At 58.9% G+C, this 22,076-nt stretch overlaps 1 protein-coding gene across 1 annotated transcript in view; it reads left to right on the forward strand.

Moving 5' to 3' along the window:
* stx5a (syntaxin 5A) overlaps nucleotides 1-20,014 on the forward strand; it is a 60,735-nt gene extending 40,721 nt beyond the window's left edge. Inside the window, exons 7-11 of the mRNA XM_070868292.1 lie at nucleotides 362-418; nucleotides 7,048-7,132; nucleotides 10,519-10,619; nucleotides 13,834-13,955; nucleotides 15,322-20,014. Coding sequence (XP_070724393.1) covers nucleotides 362-418; nucleotides 7,048-7,132; nucleotides 10,519-10,619; nucleotides 13,834-13,955; nucleotides 15,322-15,481 — 525 coding nt within the window. The 3' untranslated portion in view covers nucleotides 15,482-20,014. The remainder of the gene's footprint in view (nucleotides 1-361; nucleotides 419-7,047; nucleotides 7,133-10,518; nucleotides 10,620-13,833; nucleotides 13,956-15,321) is intronic.
* Nucleotides 20,015-22,076: the final 2,062 nt, after the last annotated feature.

The following is a 22,076-nucleotide window of genomic DNA, read 5'->3' on the forward strand; positions in this document are numbered from 1 at the left end:
TCCTCCTTCAAGACGCTCCTTAAAACCCACCTCTTTGACCAAGCTTTGCACTAATTTCTTTTTATGAGGCTTGGTGTCAAATTTTTATTGCGTAATACTCCTGTGAAGCGCCTTGGGACGTTTCACTACGTTGAAGGCGCTATATAAATGCGAGTTGTTGGTTGTCCATCCCCCCTGTTGCCCTGCAAAGATGGTGCTGAGCCTCGGTCACAGCGCAGTGCCCTCCCATCTCGCTCACCCCCCCCCCCCCGAGTCCGCCCACAGTTCCCATTGCTGCCGCTCTCTTGCTTCTCAGGGCAGCGCACCGACCTTCTGCCCCGCAATATTTGTAACCCGTCTTCTTTTATCTTCTCTCTCGCAGTCCAGACTGGCCTCCATGTCCAACGATTTCAAGTCTGTTCTCGAAGTGCGGACAGAGGTAATGCCCGCTTTGGTTTTGAAACCGTGGTCTCGGGGTAGAGTCACTCGCCGAGCGGGGACCATTCTTCCTGCAGCCTGCGCCAGTGTGGCTGAGGTAGAAGCCACACTTAAAGCACGCCAGCTTTCAGTGTATCGAGGATGTGCAGAAGGGGGCAGATTGAATGAGAGTGGCCAATCATCGGAAAAGCAGGAGGCCATTCAGCCCTTTCCGCGTTCAGTTAGATCCTGGCTGATCTGTACCTCAACTCCATGAACCTGCCTTGGCTGCTTAACCCTGAATAACCTGCCTAACAAAAATCTATGCATCGTTTTTGGGCAAGGGTTTTTCCCCTGGTGAGGGCACTGTATTTAACCTAAATGGGTTCCCATTCCTGATCGCTATAGTGATCTGTGTGTGTGCGGGAAGCTGTGTATATATGTGTGTGTGCGCGCGCGGGAGACTGTGTGTGTGTGTGCGCGCGCGGGAGGCTGTGTGTGTGTGCGCGCGCGGGAGGCTGTGTGTGTGTGTGCGCGCGGGAGGCTGTGTGTGTGTGTGCGCGCGGGAGGCTGTGTGTGTGTGCGCGCGCGGGAGGCTGTGTGTGTGTGTGTGCGCGCGCGCGCGGGAGGCTGTGTGTGTGTGCGCGCGCGGGAGGCTGTGTGTGTGTGCGCGCGCGGGAGGCTGTGTGTGTGTGCGCGCGCGGGAGGCTGTGTGTGTGTGCGCGCGCGGGAGGCTGTGTGTGTGTGCGCGCGCGGGAGGCTGTGTGTGTGTGCGCGCGCGGGAGGCTGTGTGTGTGTGCGCGCGCGGGAGGCTGTGTGTGTGCGCGCGTGCGGGAGGCTGTGTGTGTGAGCGCGCGCGCGGGAGCCTGTGTGAGTGTGTGCGCGCGGGATGCTGTGTGTGTGTGCTCGCGGGAGGCTGTGTGCGCGCGGGAGGCTGTGTGTGTGTGCGCGCGCGCGGGAGGCTGTGTGTGTGCGCGCGCGTGGGAGGCTGCGTGTGTGCGCGCGCGGGAGGCTGCGTGTGTGTGCGCGCGCGGGAGGCTGCGTGTGTGTGCGCGCGCGGGAGGCTGCGTGTGTGTGCGCGCGGGAGGCTGCGTGTGTGTGCGCGCGGGAGGCTGCGTGTGTGTGCGCGCGGGAGGCTGCGTGTGTGTGCGCGCGGGAGGCTGCGTGTGTGTGCGCGCGGGAGGCTGCGTGTGTGTGCGCGCGGGAGGCTGCGTGTGTGTGCGCGCGGGAGGCTGCGCGTGTGCGCGGGAGGCTGCGCGTGTGCGCGGGAGGCTGTGTGTGTGGCTGTGTGCGCGGGAGGCTGTGTGTGTGTTTGCGCGGGAGGCTGTGTGTGTGTTTGCGCGGGAGGCTGTGTGTGTGTGTGCGCGGGAGGCTGTGTGTGTGTGTGCGCGGGAGGCTGTGTGTGTGTGTGTGCGCGGGAGGCTGTGTGTGTGTGTGCGCGGGAGGCTGTGTGTGTGTGTGCGCGGGAGGCTGTGTGTGTGTGTGCGCGGGAGGCTGTGTGTGTGTGTGCGCGGGAGGCTGTGTGTGTGTGTGCGCGGGAGGCTGTGTGTGTGTGTGTGCGCGGGAGGCTGTGTGTGTGTGTGTGCGCGGGAGGCTGTGTGTGTGTGTGCGCGCGGGAGGCTGTGTGTGTGTGTGTGTGCGCGCGCGGGAGGCTGTGTGCGCGCGGGAGGGTGTGCGCGCGCGCGGGAGGGTGTGCGCGCGTGTGCGCGGGAGGCTGTGCGTGTGCGCGGGAGGCTGTGCGTGTGCGCGGGAGGCTGTGCGTGTGCGCGGGAGGCTGTGCGTGTGCGCGGGAGGCTGTGCGTGTGCGCGGGAGGCTGTGCGTGTGCGCGGGAGGCTGTGTGTGTGTGCGCGGGAGGCTGTGTGTGTGCGTGTGCGCGGGAGGCTGTGCCTGTGCGCGGGAGGCTGTGCCTGTGCGCGGGAGGCTGTGCCTGTGCGCGGGAGGCTGTGCCTGTGCGCGGGAGGCTGTGCCTGTGCGCGGGAGGCTGTGCCTGTGCGCGGGAGGCTGTGCCTGTGCGCGGGAGGCTGTGCCTGTGCGCGGGAGGCTGTGCCTGTGCGCGGGAGGCTGTGCCTGTGCGCGGGAGGCTGTGCCTGTGCGCGGGGGGCTGTGCCTGTGCGCGGGAGGCTGTGCCTGTGCGCGGGAGGCTGTGCCTGTGCGCGGGAGGCTGTGCGTGCGCGGGAGGCTGTGTGTGTGCGCGGGAGGCTGTGTGTGTGGCTGTGTGCGCGGGAGGCTGTGTGTGTGCGTGTGCGCGGGAGGCTGCGCGCGCGTGCGCGCGGGAGGCTGCGCGCGTGTGCGCGCGGGAGGCTGCGCGTGTGTGCGCGCGGGAGGCTGCGTGTGTGTGCGGTGTGCGCGGGAGGCTGCGCGTGTGCGCGGGAGGCTGCGCGTGTGCGCGGGAGGCTGCGCGTGTGCGCGGGAGGCTGCGCGTGTGCGCGGGAGGCTGCGCGTGTGCGCGGGAGGCTGCGTGTGTGGCTGTGTGCGCGGGAGGCTGTGTGTGTGTTTGCGCGGGAGGCTGTGTGTGTGTTTGCGCGGGAGGCTGTGTGTGTGTGTGCGCGGGAGGCTGTGTGTGTGCGCGCGGGAGGCTGTGTGTGTGTGTGCGCGGGAGGCTGTGTGTGTGTGTGCGCGGGAGGCTGTGTGTGTGTGTGCGCGGGAGGCTGTGTGTGTGTGTGCGCGGGAGGCTGTGTGTGTGTGTGCGCGGGAGGCTGTGTGTGTGTGTGTGCGCGGGAGGCTGTGTGTGTGTGTGTGCGCGGGAGGCTGTGTGTGCGCGGGAGGCTGTGTGTGTGTGTGTGCGCGGGAGGCTGTGTGTGTGTGTGTGCGCGGGAGGCTGTGTGTGTGTGTGTGCGCGGGAGGCTGTGTGTGTGTGTGCGCGCGGGAGGCTGTGTGTGTGTGTGTGCGCGCGCGGGAGGCTGTGTGTGCGCGGGAGGGTGTGCGCGCGCGCGGGAGAGTGTGTGTGTGCGTGTGCGCGGGAGGCTGTGCGCGTGCGCGGGAGGCTGTGCGTGTGCGCGGGAGGCTGTGCGTGTGCGCGGGAGGCTGTGCGTGTGCGCGGGAGGCTGTGTGTGTGTGCGCGGGAGGCTGTGTGTGTGCGTGTGCGCGGGAGGCTGTGCCTGTGCGCGGGAGGCTGTGCCTGTGCGCGGGAGGCTGTGCCTGTGCGCGGGAGGCTGTGCCTGTGCGCGGGAGGCTGTGCCTGTGCGCGGGAGGCTGTGCCTGTGCGCGGGAGGCTGTGTGTGCGCGGGAGGCTGTGTGTGTGTGTGTGCGCGGGAGGCTGTGTGTGTGGCTGTGTGCGCGGGAGGCTGTGTGTGTGCGCGGGAGGCTGTGCGCGCGTGCGCGGGAGGCTGTGTGTGTGCGTGTGCGCGGGAGGCTGTGTGTGTGCGTGTGCGCGGGAGTGTGCGCGGGAGGCTGTGTGTGTGGCTGTGTGCGCGGGAGGCTGTGTGTGTGTTTGCGCGGGAGGCTGTGTGTGTGTTTGCGCGGGAGGCTGTGTGTGTGTTTGCGCGGGAGGCTGTGTGTGTGTGTGCGCGGGAGGCTGTGTGTGCGCGGGAGGCTGTGTGTGTGTGTGCGCGGGAGGCTGTGTGTGTGTGTGCGCGGGAGGCTGTGTGTGTGTGTGCGCGGGAGGCTGTGTGTGTGTGTGCGCGGGAGGCTGTGTGTGTGTGTGCGCGGGAGGCTGTGTGTGTGTGCGCGCGGGAGGCTGTGTGTGTGTGTGCGCGCGGGAGGCTGTGTGTGTGTGTGCGCGCGGGAGGCTGTGTGTGTGTGCGCGCGCGGGAGGCTGTGTGTGTGTGCGCGCGGGAGGGGGGGGGGGCCTGTGCGGGGGGGCCTGGCGGGGGGCCTGTGCCGGGAGAGATCATAGAGAGCTGATAGGTATTGCCTGTGCGCGGGAGGCTGTGCGTGCGCGGGAGGCTGTGTGTGTGTGTGTGCGCGGGAGGCTGTGTGTGTGGCTGTGTGCGCGGGAGGCTGTGCCGTGCGCGGGAGGCGGTGTGCGTGTGCGCGGGAGGCTGTGTGTGTGCGTGTGCGCGGGAGGCTGTGTGTGTGAGTGTGCGCGGGAGGCTGTGTGTGTGGCTGTGTGCGCGGGAGGCTGTGTGTGTGTTTGCGCGGGAGGCTGTGTGTGTGTTTGCGCGGGAGGCTGTGTGTGTGTTTGCGCGGGAGGCTGTGTGTGTGTTTGCGCGGGAGGCTGTGTGTGTGTGTGCGCGGGAGGCTGTGTGTGCGCGGGAGGCTGTGTGTGTGTGTGCGCGGGAGGCTGTGTGTGTGTGTGCGCGGGAGGCTGTGTGTGTGTGTGCGCGGGAGGCTGTGTGTGTGTGTGCGCGGGAGGCTGTGTGTGTGTGTGCGCGGGAGGCTGTGTGTGTGTGTGCGCGGGAGGCTGTGTGTGTGTGTGCGCGGGAGGCTGTGTGTGTGTGCGCGCGGGAGGCTGTGTGTGTGTGTGCGCGCGGGAGGCTGTGTGTGTGTGTGCGCGCGGGAGGCTGTGTGTGTGTGCGCGCGCGGGAGGCTGTGTGTGTGTGCGCGCGCGGGAGGGTGTGTGCGCGCGCGGGAGGGTGTGTGCGCGCGCGGGAGGGTGTGTGCGCGCGCGGGAGGGTGTGTGCGCGCGCGGGAGGGTGTGTGCGCGCGCGGGAGGGTGTGTGCGCGCGCGGGAGGGTGTGTGCGCGCGCGGGAGGCTGTGTGCGCGCGCGGGAGGCTGTGTGCGCGCGCGGGAGGCTGTGTGCGCGCGCGGGAGGCTGTGTGTGTGCGTGTGCGCGGGAGGCTGTGTGCGCGCGCGGGAGGCTGTGTGCGCGCGCGGGAGGCTGTGTGTGTGCGTGTGCGCGGGAGGCTGTGCGCGTGCGCGGGAGGCTGTGCGCGTGCGCGGGAGGCTGTGCGCGTGCGCGGGAGGCTGTGCGCGTGCGCGGGAGGCTGTGCGTGCGTGTGCGCGGGAGGCTGTGCGTGCGTGTGCGCGGGAGGCTGTGCGTGCGTGTGCGCGGGAGGCTGTGTGTGTGTGCGCGGGAGGCTGTGTGTGTGTGCGCGGGAGGCTGTGCGCGCGCGCGCGCGGGAGGCTGTGCGCGCCTGTGCGCGGGAGGCTGTGCCTGTGCGCGGGAGGCTGTGCGTGCGCGGGAGGCTGTGTGTGTGCGTGTGCGCGGGAGGCTGTGCGTGCGTGTGCGCGGGAGGCTGTGCGTGCGTGTGCGCGGGAGGCTGTGCGTGCGCGGGAGGCTGTGTGCGCGCGCGCGGGAGGCTGTGTGCGCGCGCGCGGGAGGCTGTGTGCGTGTGTGTGCGTGTGCGCGGGAGGCTGTGTGTGTGTCTGTGTGCGGATCAGGCTTGGCTCCGTGTTGAGTGGCTCGCTGCCCAGACTAATGCATGAAGAGTGAGCAGTTGGATGAAGCATAGGAGGGCAGAGGACGATGGAACTGTAGCCCAGTGAGAGTTGGTGCTTCACAGGGAGTGGGCGGGGGGGAGGGGGGGGGTAAATTCCCTATCTGTAGTTTATTGACTGAGCATCAGTATTCCTCGGGTTTCCTGATTTAACGTGTAATTAACTTATCTCGACTGGATCCAGAGTGCTCAGCAGGTAATTCCACGAACCGGGGCAGGATGGCCCGTCCAGAAGGAAATGGAGCTTCATCCTTTATCTCTGATCCCTATCTATGGATGAGCCAGGCTCTTCCTGTGCTCAGCCCCTGTAGCAATCCGCTCACCCCATTAGCAGCCCCGCTGATAGCGAGCGAGAAGCTGGCAGATTAGCGCAGTAATCGGGGACGCTGAGGTAAAGATCACCGAGACCGGCAGACATGTGGCTGTGCTATGCACACAGTGTCATGCCTGTTAATCAGGACCCTCAGACACTGGCTCCTCGCAGTCACTCGTGGCGGGTTGGGTCTCCTAGTATGCCGGTCTGTGTCGTCCAACGGAGGTGACACCACAGTGACTCCTGCGCACAGCAGGTCAGGACTGAAAAGGGTCACCATGGAGACCAGATCAATCTTCTGGCCCACTGCTAGTTACCAATCGGGGAGTCCTGCTGCAAAACCACTGCCCAATAGCTGTGGTGGAGTCTACGGTCGCCTGCCACGCTCTTGGCCTCGTTTTAACTCGGACTCCAAGGGACTGGCGTCTGCCAGCTGTGGCTCAGTGGGTCTCTCACTGGAGTGCATTCAAGCCCCACTCCAGAGACGTGAGCGCATAGTCCAGGCCGACACTCCCAGTGCAGTACTGAGGGAGCGCTGCACGGTGGGAGGGGCAGCACTGTGGGAGGGGCAGTACTGAGGGAGCGCAGCACTGTGGAAGGGGCAGTACTGAGGGAGCGCTGCATCGTCGGAGGGGCAGTACTGAGGGAGCGCAGCACTGTCGGAGGGGCGGTACTGAGGGAGCACAGCACTGTGGGAGGGGCAGTACTGAGGGAGCGCCGCACTGTTGGAGGGGCAGTATTGAGGGAGTGCCGCACTGTCGGAGGGGCAGTATTGAGGGAGTGCCGCACTGCTGTTGTAATGTGGGAAACGCGGCAGCCAATTTGCGCACAGCAAGCTCCCACACACAGCAATGTGATAATGACCAGATCATTTGTTCTAGTGATGTTGGTTGAGGGATAAATATTGGAGTTGGATGCAGCAAAGCTATCTCTGGGAGGGGGGCATTGTACATGGAGTGTGTAAGGAGGTGGCTCAGGGATCACTTTTTACCTCTTGTGTCTTATTTGTTCTTTTCAGAATCTGAAAATGCAGAGGAGCAGGAGAGAGCAGTTCTCACAAGCCACAGTCTCGAGCCTCCCGCCTTCAGCCGCAAACGGTTACGGTGAGCACCGTCTCATTTACTGCCCGCTGCTAATCGGTACAGTCATTACTGACCCCGATACCAGGGGGGTCGAGGGGTGCTCCCTGTCCTTCACACATACTGGAGTCGAAGGTCACACCCTGTCCTTCACTGATACTGGGGTCGAAGGTCACACCCTGCCCTTCACTGATGCTGGGGGTCGAGGGTCACACCCTGCCCTTCACTGATACTGGGGGTCGAGAGTCACACCCTTACTTCACTGATACTGGGGGTCAAGAATCACACTCAGTCCTTCACTGATACTGGGGGTCGAGAGTCACACCCTTACTTCACTGATACTGGGGGTCAAGAATCACACTCAGTCCTTCACTGATACTGGGGGTCGAGGGTCACACCCTGTCCTTCACACATACTGGAGTCGAAGGTCACACCCTGTCCTTCACTGATACTGGGATCGAGGGTCACACCCTGCCCTTTACTGATACTGGGGTCGAGGGTCACACCCTGCCCTTTACTGATACTGGGATCGAGGGTCACACCCTGTCCTTCACTGATACTGGGGGTCGAGGGTCACACCCTGTCCTTCACTGATACTGGAGTCGAGGGTCACACCCTGTCCTTCACTGATACTGGGATCGAGGGTCACACCCTGTCCTTCACTGATACTGGGGGTCGAGGGTCACACCCTGTCCTTCACTGATACTGGAGTCGAGGGTCACACCCTGTCCTTCACTGATACTGGAGTCGAGGGTCACACCCTGTCCTTCACTGATACTGGGGGTCGAGGGTCACACCCTGCCCTTTACTGATACTGGAGTCGAAGGTCACACCCTGTCCTTCACTGATACTGGGATCGAGGGTCACACCCTGTCCTTCACTGATACTGGAGTCGAGGGTCACACCCTGTCCTTCACTGATACTGGGATCGAGGGTCACACCCTGTCCTTCACTGATACTGGGGGTCGAGGGTCACACCCTGTCCTTCACTGATACTGGAGTCGAAGGTCACACCCTGTCCTTCACTGATACTGGGATCGAGGGTCACACCCTGCCCTTTACTGATACTGGGGTCGAGGGTCACACCCTGCCCTTCACTGATACTGGGATCGAGGGTCACACCCTGCCCTTTACTGATACTGGAGTCGAAGGTCACACCCTGCCCTTTACTGATACTGGGATCGAGGGTCACACCCTGTCCTTCACTGATATTGGGGTCGAGGGTCACACCCTGTCCTTCACTGATACTGGGGTCGAGGGTCACACCCTGTCCTTCACTGATACTGGGGGTCGAGGGTCACACCCTGTCCTTCACTGATACTGGGGGTCGAGGGTCACACCCTGCAGAAGGGCAGAAATGAAGTCCCTGAGTAAAACGAGTTGGTTTCAGTTTATATGTTGAATGTGGCGAGAGATGTTGCAATCCATGGGGCGGGGGGGTGGGGGGGAAATGCACGCCCAGTCTGTACAACCTGCCCTCGTCATTTAACCCTTTACGCCCCGGTATCATTCTGGTGAATCTCCGTCACTTCCCCTCCGAGGCCGATATATCCTCCCTGAGGGGCAGGGCCCAGAACTGGATGCATTTACTCCTGATGGGGGTCTGACCAGAGCTTTATATAACTGGGTGCGGGGTATGTAATCATTATAGGCAGTCCCTCGAAGCGAGGATGACTTGCTTCCACACCAAAAAGGGACGAGTTCACAGGTGCTTCAATGAAGGACCTAATATTCTGGATCCCGAACTACATCCTGAAGGGTGGTAGATGCCTGTGGGTGGATTTTTTTAACGTGGGGTGACCGTTGCACACCAGCCACCACACGGGCTTGACAGAGCGAGGTCTTGACCAGTGGCAAGGGTTAACCAGGACGACTGGAGACCAGCTCTGCTGCACGGACCTAGTGCGCTCACATATCGCACAGTGTGGGCTGGGCCCGTGCTGCCCCTGGGCCCTCGGCTCTTCTGGGCCCCGAACTCTCTCCTCCCCTGGGCCCTGATCACGTCCCACTACAATCTCTCGCCGCTCCTTCGTCCTGACCTCGCCGCTCCTGCTGTGCCTGCCCACGCTCCAATCACCGACCTGGACCATGGTGATGTCCCACTTCACTGCCGTCGCCCTCCTGCTCCAGCACCTGCTGCTCCCTGGAGTGGTACACCTCCATGCTGCTCCCGAGACCACCCGCCGCTCCTTTTATGGCCCCGACCTGCCGCTGGTGTTCTAACGCAGGTCGGGGCCTCCACGCTGGGGTTGTTTTATCCATCTCCCACGTGCCTCCGCTCTTCCCGAAAGCAACACATCTTTGGGAGTGCAGTGAGCTTGCAGGAGAGCAGTGATTTGTGCTCCTACCCTGTTCTATTTTCACCCCTCCGCTCCTCAGGGATGCTGACTGTCGGGGAGGGGGGAACCGCCACACAGCACCTTCCGCGACCTGGCTGTACCACGGAGAGCGTTACAGCAGATTCACACCGGGGTCCAACTCCACCCCCGCGGCCTGCCGACCAATTTAACTTCAGTTCATGGAATAAATCCAGAACAAAAAGCTCGTGTCAGTATTGGTGACCATGGCATGTGAAGAAAGCTTGAGCAGGTTGGGCCTACACCCATTGGAGTTCACATAAGAAATAGGAGCAGGAGTCGGCCATTCGGCCCCTCAAGCCTGCTCCGCCATTTAATACCATCATGGCTGATCAGTTTAGAAGAATGAGAGGTGGCCTTATTTGAAAGGTATCAGATTCTGAGGGGGCTTGACAAGGTGGATGCAGAGAGGTTGTTTCCACTGATGGGGGAATCTAAAACTAGGGGACATAGTCTCAGAATAAGGGTCCCACATTTAAAACTGAGATGAGGAGGAATTTCTTCTCTCTGAGGGTTGTAAATCTGTGGAATTCTCTGCCCCAGAGAGCTGTGGAGGCTGGGACATTGAATATATTTAAGGAGGAGATAGACAGATTTTTGAGCGATAAGGGAGTCAAGGGTTATGGGGAGTGGGCGGGGAAGTGGAGCTGAGTCCATGATCAGATCAGCCATGATCTTATTGAATGGCGAAGCAGGCTCGAGGGGCCGAATGGCCGACTCCTGTTCCTATTTCTTATGAAACTGCCGGCTTGTCGTATAACCCCCTCTGCTTCACTCGTGCCCTTTAGGGAAGGCAATCCTCCGACCTTACCCGGTCTGGCCTATAATGTGACTCCAGACCCACAGCGACCCTCTGAAATAGCCACCCTGCCATATGAGAAAAAAAAACTGCTGCGATGGACTGCAGCGGTTCAAGAAGGCGGCTCACCGCCACCTTCTCAAGGGGCAGTTAGGGATGGGCAATAAATGCCGGGCCTTGCCAGCGACGCACACAGCCCGCGAATGAATAAATTGGAAAATGAAACCGATTCCCCTGCGCCTTTCCGTCCGCAGGAGGGTCGGTGCTGCTGCAAGATGACGCGCGGAGGTCGGGGGACGTCGCCATCGACATGGACGCCAAGAGCAGCCAGCAACTGCAGCTCATCGACGAGCAGGTGAGGAGGCCCAGGCCGGCTCCAGTGAGAAGCCTAGCTTGCTTCACTCCTTCTCTCTCTCCCCACCCCCCCACCCTCACCCTTGACCCGAGTACTCCACGGCTGTTGTCCGCTCGTTCTTTACCCAGGTGCCCAATCTTCATGTGTGGAGCCCAGACAGCGGGCGTTCAAAGCTGGCTATTTGACTATGGCGGGCATCGCAGTCCAGCCTGAGCCTGTCCCAGCCGATGACCACACACACACACACACACACACACACACACACACACACACACACACGGCGTTAGTTCGCTATTCAACTTTAAAGGGCACCGCAGTCCAGCCTGATCCTGTCCCAGCCGATACGTGCACGCGCACACACAGCATTAGTTCGCTATTCGACTTTGGAGGGCACCGCAGACCAGCCTGATCCTGTCGCAGCCGATACGCGCACGCACACACTGAGCGTTGGTTCACTATTCGACTTTGAAGGGCACCGCAGTCCAGCCTGATCCTGTCCCAGCTGATGCCCCCACACACACATTGCAGTCGGGGTCACTGAGCAGCACCTTGGTCCCCTCCCACTTGCAGCTTTCCTCGCTGCCGTCCCTGCCCAGATCAGCTGGTGTAGCGGGCACCACACCACGTGGCACATGTATCTTGGGCATTGTGGGCGGGGGGAGCTCGCAGAGCCCTTGCTCAACTCCTGCCGTGAAGCCAGCTGTTGTAAGTGCCAGCCTGGCTTACGGGTATACAACACAGAAACAGGCCATTCGGCCCAACCAGTCCGTGCCGGCGTTATGCTCCACTCGAGCCTCCTCCCGTCTTTCCTCATCTAACTCTATTAGTATCACCCTCTATTCCCTTCTCCCCCATACGCTTGTCCAGCCTCCCCTTAAATACATCGATACTATTCACCTCAACCCCTCCCTGTGGCAGCGAGTTCCACATTCTCACCCCTCTCTGGGTAAAGAAGTTTCTCCTGAATTCCCCATTGGATTTCTGGGTGACTATCTTATATTGACGGCCTCTAGTTATGGTCTTCCCCATAAGTGGGAACATTCTCCCTCTATCCACTCTATCAAAACCTTTCATCATTTTAAAGACCTCTATTAGGTCACCCCTCAGCCTTCACGTCTCAAGAGAAAAGAGACCCAGCCTGTTCACCCTTTCCTGATAGGTCTCCCCTCGCATTTCTGGTATCGTCCTTGTAAATCTTCCCTGCACCCTCTCCAGTGCCTCGATATCCTTTTTATAATATGGTGACCAGAACTGTACGCAGTGCTCCAAGTGCGGTCTGACCAAGGTTCGATACAGGTTTTGCATAACTTCCCTACTTTTCAATTCTATCCCTCTAGAAATAAACCCTAGTGCTTGGTTTGCTTTTTACGGCCTTGCTAACCCCGTGTCGCAATGTTTAGTGATTGGTGTATTTGTTCTCCCAGATCCCTTTGTTCCTCTGTCCCACCCAGACTCGCTCCCTCCCAGTAATAAGTGACCTCCCTATTCTTCCCACCAAAATATAATACCTCACATTTATCTCTGTTGAACCTCATTTACCAATTATATGCCCATTCTGCAAGTTTATTAATGTCCTCCTGTAATTTGTTGCAGTGTTGACTATTCCCCCGCCCTAATTTGGTGTCACCCACAAATTTAGAAATTGTGTTTATGATTAAGAACATAAGAAATAGGAGCAGGAGTCGGCCATTCGGCCCCTCAAGCCTGCTCCACCATTCAATACGATCATGGCTGATCCAATCATGGACTCGGGTCCACTTCCCTGCCCGCTCCCCATAACCCCTTATTCCCTTATCGGTTAAGAAACTTTCTATTTCTGTCTTAAATTTATTCAATGTCTCAGCTTCCACAGCTCTCTGAGGCAGAGAATTCCAGAGAGTTACAACCCTCAGAGAAGAAATTCCTCCTCATCTCAGTCTTAATTGGGCAGCCCCTTATTCTAAGATTATGCCCCCTAGTTTTAGTCTCCCCCATCAGTGGAAACATCCTCTCTGCATCCACCTTGTCAAGCCCCCTCATAATCTTATACGATTCCAAAGTCTAAATCGTTGATGTAAATTGTGAACAACAGTGGCCCGAGCACTGATCCCTGTGGCGTGCTCAGTCTCACGGTGAATGTAATAGTTTGTACTGGGGTGGTCTAACCGTGCTCCGAGCAGGGATTGAAGCTGGGATGTTCGTGTCCGTGTGGCTCAGTTTTGCACAGGTCAGTGTGGTGCATCATCATCATAGGCAGTCCCTCGGAATCGAGGAAGACTTGCTTCCACTCTAAAAGTGAGTTCTCAGGTGGCTGAACAGTCCAATATGGGAATTACAGTCTCTGTCACAGGTGGGACAGACAGTGGTTGAGGAAAAGAGTGGGTGGGACTGGTTTGCCGCATGCTCCTTCCGCTGCCTGCGCTTGGTTTCTGCACGCTCTCGGCAACGAGACTCGAGGTGCTCAGCGCCCTCCCGGATACACTTCCTCCACTTAGGGCGGACTGGTCTTTGGCCAGGGACTCCCAGGTGTCGGTGGGGATGTTGCACTTTATCAGGGAGGCCTTGTAACGTTTCCTCTTCCCACCTTTGGCTCGTTTGCCGTGAAGGAGTTCTGAGTAGAGCGCTTGCTTTGGGAGTTTCGTGTCTGGCATGCGAACAATGTGGGCCGCCCAGCGGAGCTGATCGAGTGTGGTCAGTGCTTCAATGCTGGGGATGTTGGCCTGGTCGAGGACGCTAACGTTGGTGCGTCTGTCCTCCCAGGGGATTTGTAGGATCTTGCGGAGACATCGTTGGTGATATTTCTCCAGCGACTTGAGGTGTCTCCTATACATGGTCCATGTCTCTGAGCCATACAGGAGGATACAGCACCGGAGTGGGGGATGATGGGTTCGAGAAAGGCATGCGGCATTGGTGGGTCCCCGGAGACTGCCAATGCCCCGGGTTGCTCTCCCCCTGCTCCCCCGGTATCGGGTGGGGGGGGGGGGGCGGAGGGACAGGATCAGGCTGGACTGCAATGCCCTTCATAGTTGAATAGCCAACGAGCGGCCACTGTCTGGGCTCCACCCATGAAGATTGGGCACCTGGGTTATAAAGCACGGGCAGTACCTGTGGAACCAGTACTCGGGTCAGGGGTGGGGGGGAAAGACCCAGAACCCCTCTGTTAATTGGCAAAAGCCTACGGTGGGAAGGAGCGCCGAGAAATGGTGTGTGACTCTCGCTGCCTTTTCTCCCACAGGATTCCTACATCCAGAGCCGGGCAGACACGATGCAGAACATTGAAGCCACCATCGTGGAACTGGGCTCCATATTCCAGCAGCTCGCGCACATGGTTAAGGAGCAGGAGGAGACCATACAGAGGTAGGGTGGCTAGGGGAGGGGAGGGGGTCAGGGCTCCCAGTGCTGTTGCATGCCAAGCCCAGGGCGGGTGTCCCAGAGGGTGTGGTGTCAGGAGTAAGACTCGGCCAGGTATCTAGAATCTTACAGCACAGAAGGAGGCCACGTGGCCCATCATGACCTTTCCCTCGTGATTATCTACCCTCTTCCCCCGACTCTGCTTTCTCCACAGGGTGATAGGAAAAATAGAAAAGCAGAGTATTTTATAAACGGTGAGAGATTGGGAAATGTTGGTGTTCAGAGGGACCTGGGGGTCCTTGTCCACCAATCACTGAAAGTTAACCTGCAGGTACAGCAAGTGATTAAAGCAAATGGTATGTTGGGGTTTATTACAGGAGGATTGGAGTATAAGAGTAAAGACGTCTTACTGCGATTATACCGGGCCCTGGTGAGACCACACCTGGAGTATTGTGCACAGTTTGGGTCTCCTTACCTAAGGAAGGATATACTTGCCGTTGAGGGAGTGCAACGAAGGTTCACCAGACTGATTCCTGGGATGGGGGGATTGTCCTATGAGGAGAGATTGAGTAGACTGGGCCGATATTCTCTGGAGTTTAGAAGAATGAGAGGTGATCTCATTGAAACATACACAATTCTTACAGGGCTTGACAGGGTAGATGCAGGGAGGGTGTTTCCCCCGGGCTGGGGAGTCTAGAACCAGGGGTCACAGTCTCAGGATAAGGGGTCGGCCATTTAGGACTGAGATGAGGAGGAATTTCTTCACTCAGAGGGGGGGTGAATCTCTGGAATTTTCTGCCCCAGAGGGCTGTGGAGGCTCAGTCGTTGAGTGTATTCAAGGCTGAGATCGATAGATTTTTGGATATTAAGGAAATCGAGGGATATGGGGATCGGGCGGGAAAGTGGAGTTGAGGTCGATGAACAGCCATGATCTCATTGAATGGCGGAGCAGGCTCGAGGGGCCGAATGTCCGAATCCTGCTCCTAATTCTTAAGTGAGATGCCTTGGCAAAGTTGGCCAGTCTTCGTGAGCGAGTTAGCTGTTCGACCCGGAAGGGCTTCGCAGCCGAGCTTGCTCCCGACCCCCCACCGCTGGAGACGCTGGGGCGATCGGGGATGGAGGGATGAGGTGGGCGGGGGGGGGGGGGTAAGCCCAGCGACCCATTGGGTCTCCCTCTGCACAGCCTGTGGGATCAAAGCCAGCGGGCAAGGTTCGGGATGCACAGTGCGCAAGGCAAGATAGAGGGACGGAGGGCTGGGAGGGTTCAGGTTCTGGAGGGCCGGGCTTTGAGTGGGAGAGGGAGGGATTTGCCTCGCGTGACTCTTGACAGCCCACCAACATCGCACCCAAACTCTTCCCTCCCCGCCCGCAGGATCGACACCAACGTGGAGGACACGCAGCTGAACGTGGAGGCCGCCCACTCGGAGATCCTCAAGTACTTCCAGTCCGTCACCTCCAACCGCTGGCTGATGATCAAGATCTTCCTCATCCTCGTCGTCTTCTTCGTCATATTCGTGGTGTTCCTGGCCTAGACCGAACCCCCGACCCCCTCCTCCGACCCCTGACCTCTTTCGCTGACTCTGCGTCGAAGACTGTGAAAACTCAACTGGCGGAATGACACACCCGCCCCGCCCCCCCAGGTCCCCTCGGAGCTCTGATGCAGCCGTTGCCGTCTTCTGCCGATCCCCAGTCCCCCACCCTCTCCCCGGACCACCGCCCAGCTGTTAATCCGGATCGGAAACAGCGAACTCCGCAACCGTGTAGCAGGATCGTGGGCTTCCGAAAGGGGCCAGTTACCGCCTCGGCTCTCCACGCCCACCGTCGGAGGTTAACCTGTCCCCCTTCTCCTTTTCTGTCCCGGTATTATCTACAGCCCCACCCTCTCCCCTCCTACCTTCCTCGCCGGCACTTCACAGACTGTTGACGGCAGCGGATGTCACCGGACGGAACTGTTTCCAGCCGAGGGGATGGACTCGGCACGTCCTTCGGGCAGGCCATTGGCGGCCACGGCCAGTTTTTCCCCCCGCCCCGCCAGCTCTCGTCTCCTTTCGCACCGAAACGCGATCGTGTGACTGCCCCGGGCAGGTTTAAAGGGCGGTCCCGGGTTTTAACGGCTGGCTTTGTAAATCGAGACTCGCTGGCCAGCAGTCGGAGGCGCATGCAGACCACCTCCTGTGTTGCGTCGCCCCCCAAGAGCTGGGGCCGTTTGCCCTGGCGTTTCCATTTAACCTTTAACCCCGTCCATCCATACGTCAAAGTGGGACTTGCCGCTTGATACAGCGACTGGCTGTCTATACTCGGCCGAGGCGTCTGGGTGGAGCCTGCCTTCTTTCTCCCCATCTCTCGCCAGACAAGATTCCCCCCAGGTATGACCTCTGAACTTTACCGTCCCCTTGACGCTTTTTTTTCCCCGCGACCCTTCAAGGTCTATGGGATTTTGCTCCCAATTACTTCCTTCCTGCCCCCCCCCCCACCCCCCAAAAGTTGACCCGCGCTGGACAACGATTGCCCGGGGCAACTGTGGCTCACGCACCTCACCCAAGATTCTCCATAGCGACAGGCTATTCCTCCCTGGCGGGCATCGCCCAATCCGGTTGGCACAGGAACCCTCCGATCGAGGGTGGGAGGGGGTCACTGGATGGTGACGAGGAGCATGACCCTTAACCGATTTTATTTCCCCCCCCCCCCCCCCTCCCCCTACTCTAAACACACTCTCAAATCTGCCCGGTAACAAGTGGAGATCGCTGACCAGAGCCGTTGGCTGAGGAGCTGTCAAAATACAAGAAAATGAGTCCTGAGAATGTTCGGGATGATTCTGTAAAATGTCTCCCTTCGATCCGGTACATAAAAGAGACAGTGTTGAACGGGTTACGGAGGCCATGACCACGGCCGATCATTCTGCCGAGGTTCTCGAGCGCTCGGGCGCGCAATCTCTTTCGAAGCGCTTCAGTCGGAAGCGGGATATTACCGCGGTTTGCCCGCTGTTGGCGGAGGTGTCCGTGGGTCTTTCGGAGCCCCGCGGAGGGACTGAGGGGAGAGAAATGGAAGGGAAAGTGGGGGGGGGGGGGGGGTGAGACACTCGCGTTGAACGGCTGCTTAATGACAAATATAACGGGAGAGGGTGTCATTCCGCTCGCCCGCTGAATTCGCTCCCCCTTTCCCCCAGTGGCCGTGCTTTAAAACCGCCGTTCCCATCGCATTTTGAATGGAATCCCTCCGCCAATGTGAAGCCGCTCCCCCTCCCCGAATGGGCAGCACTGCCCTCCCCAATGCCAGTATTTCTCCCTTCAACCCCCCCCCCCGCGAATGGTACTCCGCCATTCCATACGGGTCACACTGTCTCTTCTCCCGACTCACTCCGCGAACCAGATATCCCCCTCCCAAAGGCACCGAGTCGCTTTGGGAAAGTTTCCAAGGACCACACCACCCCCCCCCCCGCCCCCAACCTCCAATCAGTGTTCCCTCTAATTATTATTTTTGCACGTGGTCCCTTTAACAGTCTGCGCCATTTGGATTTTTGGGCCCGCCCGGTTTCTCGCCACGGAAAAGGCAGTGAGCGAGGCCCACGCTGGGACCTCCAGCACACTGCACGGCTTCGCGGCTTAACGTCGTCTGCAACCGCCCCCCCCCCCTGCCCTAGGCCGCGACTGTTTGACCGTGGGGGGAATCGCAGCCGGGCGCCCTGGGCCGCAGAAGCGGTCAAATCCGGGGTAAGGCATCTGCGGACACTGTAACACGCGGGGAGACGGCCTAGCCCCTCGCACACACAGCAACGAGGCTGTCAGGGTCTCGGCCTTCAGAATTATTTTGGCGAGGACCGGTTTTTATTTTTAGTTCTGCTCGATTGATTTTTTTTTTTAAATTGTAATTATTTCTAACTTAAAGATGTAACAAATTCTTATTAAACTAGGTTGCTGTAATTGTAGGCATAAATCTCGCTTGTGTTACATTGACGTAGCAGTTATTCCAGGTCTCCGCGGCACAAATACTTTACCGTCTGCGGAATGTTTACCAAAACGCCAGCCCGCCGACCGAAAAAGGACTTGGGACAGTTTGTGTTGCGCCGGAAGAAAGTTTAATCCAGCTGGTGTCTGCACCCTCCGTCTCTCTCGCTCGCTCTCTCTCTCCATGAACGCCCTCCCGCTGACATCGCCATCTCGATCCGTCGCGGTCTCCCGAAGGACTGGTATTTCCGCTTCTCCCGAGGAGCGTCCGCCACGGGCAGGCCGTGCTTGCGGTTGAACCTGAATCCGAGGAGGCAAGGATTTGCAAGTTCCGGTGAACACTCGATGCGTTTCAGGCTTCCACCCGGACCAGGGGCGGCAAAGTCTGGGCGTGCAGCGCCGTCTAATCGCCACAAAAAAACACCCCAAACTGACCTTCCGGGGTCCCCTGCTGTAAATTAAGCCTTTTCTAGGAGCAGGTTAGTGCGAACTGCCGCTGTATAAAACTGTACATAAACTGCCGTCGCTTGCTAGTCTGTATCTGTAGATAAGCTCGTTTTAACTCTTTTGCCAAATCTCGAAGCCTTACTGCAATCTGTTCATGGCTGTCCGCATCCCCTCTCCCTCTCCATCCCCGGGCCGGGCCCGGCCAGCTGACAGACGCCCTGTCCTCCCTTGCTCTCACCACAGTGTTAAAGTCAGAATCTCTGCCTGTGCTGTTTGTCCATGTTGGTGTACAGTTGTGTTCACTGTCTTAGTTCACACGTTTCCCGGCCTCCCATACGCCTGGTTCTCTCTCTCTCTCTCTCTCTCTCTCTCTCCTCTCCTCTCCTCTCCTCTCCTCTCTCTCTCTCACTCACTCCCCCCAGCTCACTCCAGGGTGCGTGGTCCGGAGGTGCCCATTGCCACCCCCAGCACCCAATCGGTCGTTGGGTGCCCAGGCAGTGAGGGTGGGATTGGGGGGTTGACCTGTGACCCCGGCCCTCTCCCCGCTCGATCCCCCTCTCTCCCTTGCTCACTCTCCCGCTCTTTCTCTCGCGTGCTCGCACACACTCTCTCTCTCTCTCTCTCTCTCTCTCTCTCTCTCGCTCACTATCCTCACACACTCGCTCTCTCGTACGTTCACGCTCCCACACGCGCTCTCACACGCACTCCCCAGCAGAGGGCCGCTTGACACTGATCAAGACCACAGACTCTACTTCCTCCCCGACCACGACATTTTGCAACACCCCCCATGTCCACCTGATCTTCAGGGCGAACCAACGCCCGCTTCCCCGCACACCCCCGGGGAGTGCCCCCTCCACATGGGGAGAGTTACCCCGGGGAGTGCCCCCTCCACATGGGGAGAGTTACCCCGCACACCCCGGGGAGTGCCCCCTCCACATGGGGAGAGTTACCCCACACACCCCGGGGAGTGCCCCCTCCACATGGGGAGAGTTACCCCGCACACCCCCGGGAGTGCCCCCTCCACATGGGGAGAGTTACCCCGCACACCCCCGGGGAGTGCCCCCTCCACATGGGGAGCAATTACCCCGCACACCCCGGGGAGTGCCCCCTCCACATGGGGAGCAATTACCCCGCACACCCCGGGGAGTGCCCCCTCCACATGGGGAGCAATTACCCCGCACACCCCGGGGAGTGCCCCCTCCACATGGGGAGCAATTACCCCGCACACCCCGGGGAGTGCCCCCTCCACATGGGGAGCAATTACCCCGCACACCCCGGGGAGTGCCCCCTCCACATGGGGAGCAATTACCCCGCACACCCCGGGGAGTGCCCCCTCCACATGGGGAGCAATTACCCCGCACACCCCGAGGATTGCCCCCTCCACATGCAGGGACTAGTGGGTGACACGCCACATGCCTCCACACCAAGGCTCGTCAACCGAGGCTATGGGAGCGACTGGAGATATCGGGGTGGGGGGGGGAAGCGTCTGTCTGATTCTGCACGGAAAGTATCTTCAGATTATGTTCTTTTTCTGCTGAGAAGTACATCTGTGTTCGATCACTTTTGTAATATATACACTAAATTTATAGAAAAATTGTATAGTATGTACTAATTTTGCCCAAAGATCACCCCCACCTTACCCCTCAATAAAGCATGTGCTGAGCATTTTTAGGACCTCGTGGTTCAAAACTGGGTTTTTGTCAGTTTGCGTTCATCGAGGTGAGGGCCCGATCCCCATCAAACACTCCCAGGGCAGGTACAGCACGGGGTTAGATACAGAGTAAAGCTCCCTCTACACTGTCCCATCAAACACTCCCAGGGCAGGTACAGGGGGTTAGATACAGAGTAAAGCTCCCTCTACACTGTCCCATCAAACACTCCCAGGGCAGGTACAGGGGGTTAGATACAGAGTAAAGCTCCCTCTACACTGTCCCATCAAACACTCCCAGGGCAGGTACAGGGGGTTAGATACAGAGTAAAGCTCCCTCTACACTGTCCCATCAAACACTCCCAGGGCAGGTACAGGGGGTTAGATACAGAGTAAAGCTCCCTCTACACTGTCCCATCAAACACTCCCAGGGCAGGTACAGCACGGGTTAGATACAGAGTAAAGCTCCCTCTACACTGTCCCATCAAACACTCCCAGGGCAGGTACAGGGGGTTAGATACAGAGTAAAGCTCCCTCTACACTGTCCCATCAAACACTCCCAGGGCAGGTACAGGGGGTTAGATACAGAGTAAAGCTCCCTCTACACTGTCCCATCAAACACTCCCAGGGCAGGTACAGCACGGGGTTAGATACAGAGTAAAGCTCCCTCTACACTGTCCCATCAAACACTCCCAGGGCAGGTACAGCACGGGTTAGATACAGAGTAAAGCTCCCTCTACACTGTCCCATCAAACACTCCCAGGGCAGGTACAGCACGGGTTAGATACAGAGTAAAGTTCCCTTTGACAGAAAGGGGCAGTAGTTAATACTGAGGAGGACTGCAACAGAACATTAATAAACTTGCGGAGAGGGCATACAGTTCGCAAATGAACTTCAACACAGATACGAGGTACGGTTCCACATTTTTGTAAGAAAAATAATGAGGTTACGTGTTACTTGTAAAATAAGGATCTAAATGGGGTAGAAGAGCAATGGGATAGCGGGGAACAAATATACATAATTACAGCTAGTGACACGGGTTAGCAAGGCCATAAAAAGCAAACCAAGCACTTGGGTTTATTTCTAGAGGGATAGAATTGAAAAGTAGGGAAGTTATGCTAAACCTGTATCGAACCTTGGTTAGACCGCACTTGGAGCACTGCGTATAGTTCTGGTCGCCATATTACAAAAAGGATACAGAGGCACTGGAGAGGGTGCAAAAACGATTTACAGGGATGATACCAGAAATGCGAGGGGATATCTAAAAGCAACGATTGAATAGACTGAGGCTCTTATCTCTAGAAAAGGGAAGACCGAGGGGTGAAGGGGTTCGATAGGGTGAGATGGGGTAGAGATGTTTCCACTTATGGGGGAGACCAGAACTAGGGCCCATCAATATCAGACAGTCACTGACAAATCCAATAGGGAATTCAGGAGAAACTTCTTTACCCAGAGAGGGGTGAGAATGTGGAACTCGCTGCCACAGGGAGAGGTTGAGGCGAATAGTATCGATGTATTTAAGGGGAGGCTGGATAAACACATGAGGGAGAAAGGAATCGAAGGATATGGTGATGGGGGGGGGGGAGATGGAGAGGGGTGGGAGGGGGCTGGTGTGGAGCTTAAACACCAGCACCGACCCTTGGACAGAATGGCCTGTTTCTGTGCTGTACACTCTGTACAGCCAGACCCCACAATACAAGATGTTTCACCGCCTTCATCCTGTCAGTCATGGCTCTGGGTCTATCTATATATCTCGCTCTCTCATCTGAGTTAGAAGGTCATTGGTTCGAGTCCTAATTCAGGCCGACACTCCCAGTGCCAGAACTGAGGGAACGCCGCACTGTCGGAGGGACAGTGTTGAGGGAACGCCGCATGTCGGAGGGACAGTGCTGTCGGAGGGGCAGTGCTGAGGGAGCGCCGCACTGTCGGAGGGGCAGTGCTGAGGGAGCGCCGCACTGTCGGAGGGGCAGTGCTGAGGGAGCGCCGCACTGTCGGAGGGGCAGTGCTGAGGGTGCGCCGCACTGTCGGAGGGGCAGTGCTGAGGGAGCGCCGCACTGTCGGAGGGGCAGTCTTTCGGGTGAGGCGTTA

Source organism: Pristiophorus japonicus, chromosome 27 (assembly GCF_044704955.1).
Source record: "Pristiophorus japonicus isolate sPriJap1 chromosome 27, sPriJap1.hap1, whole genome shotgun sequence".
Classification (NCBI taxonomy): Eukaryota; Metazoa; Chordata; class Chondrichthyes; family Pristiophoridae; genus Pristiophorus; species Pristiophorus japonicus.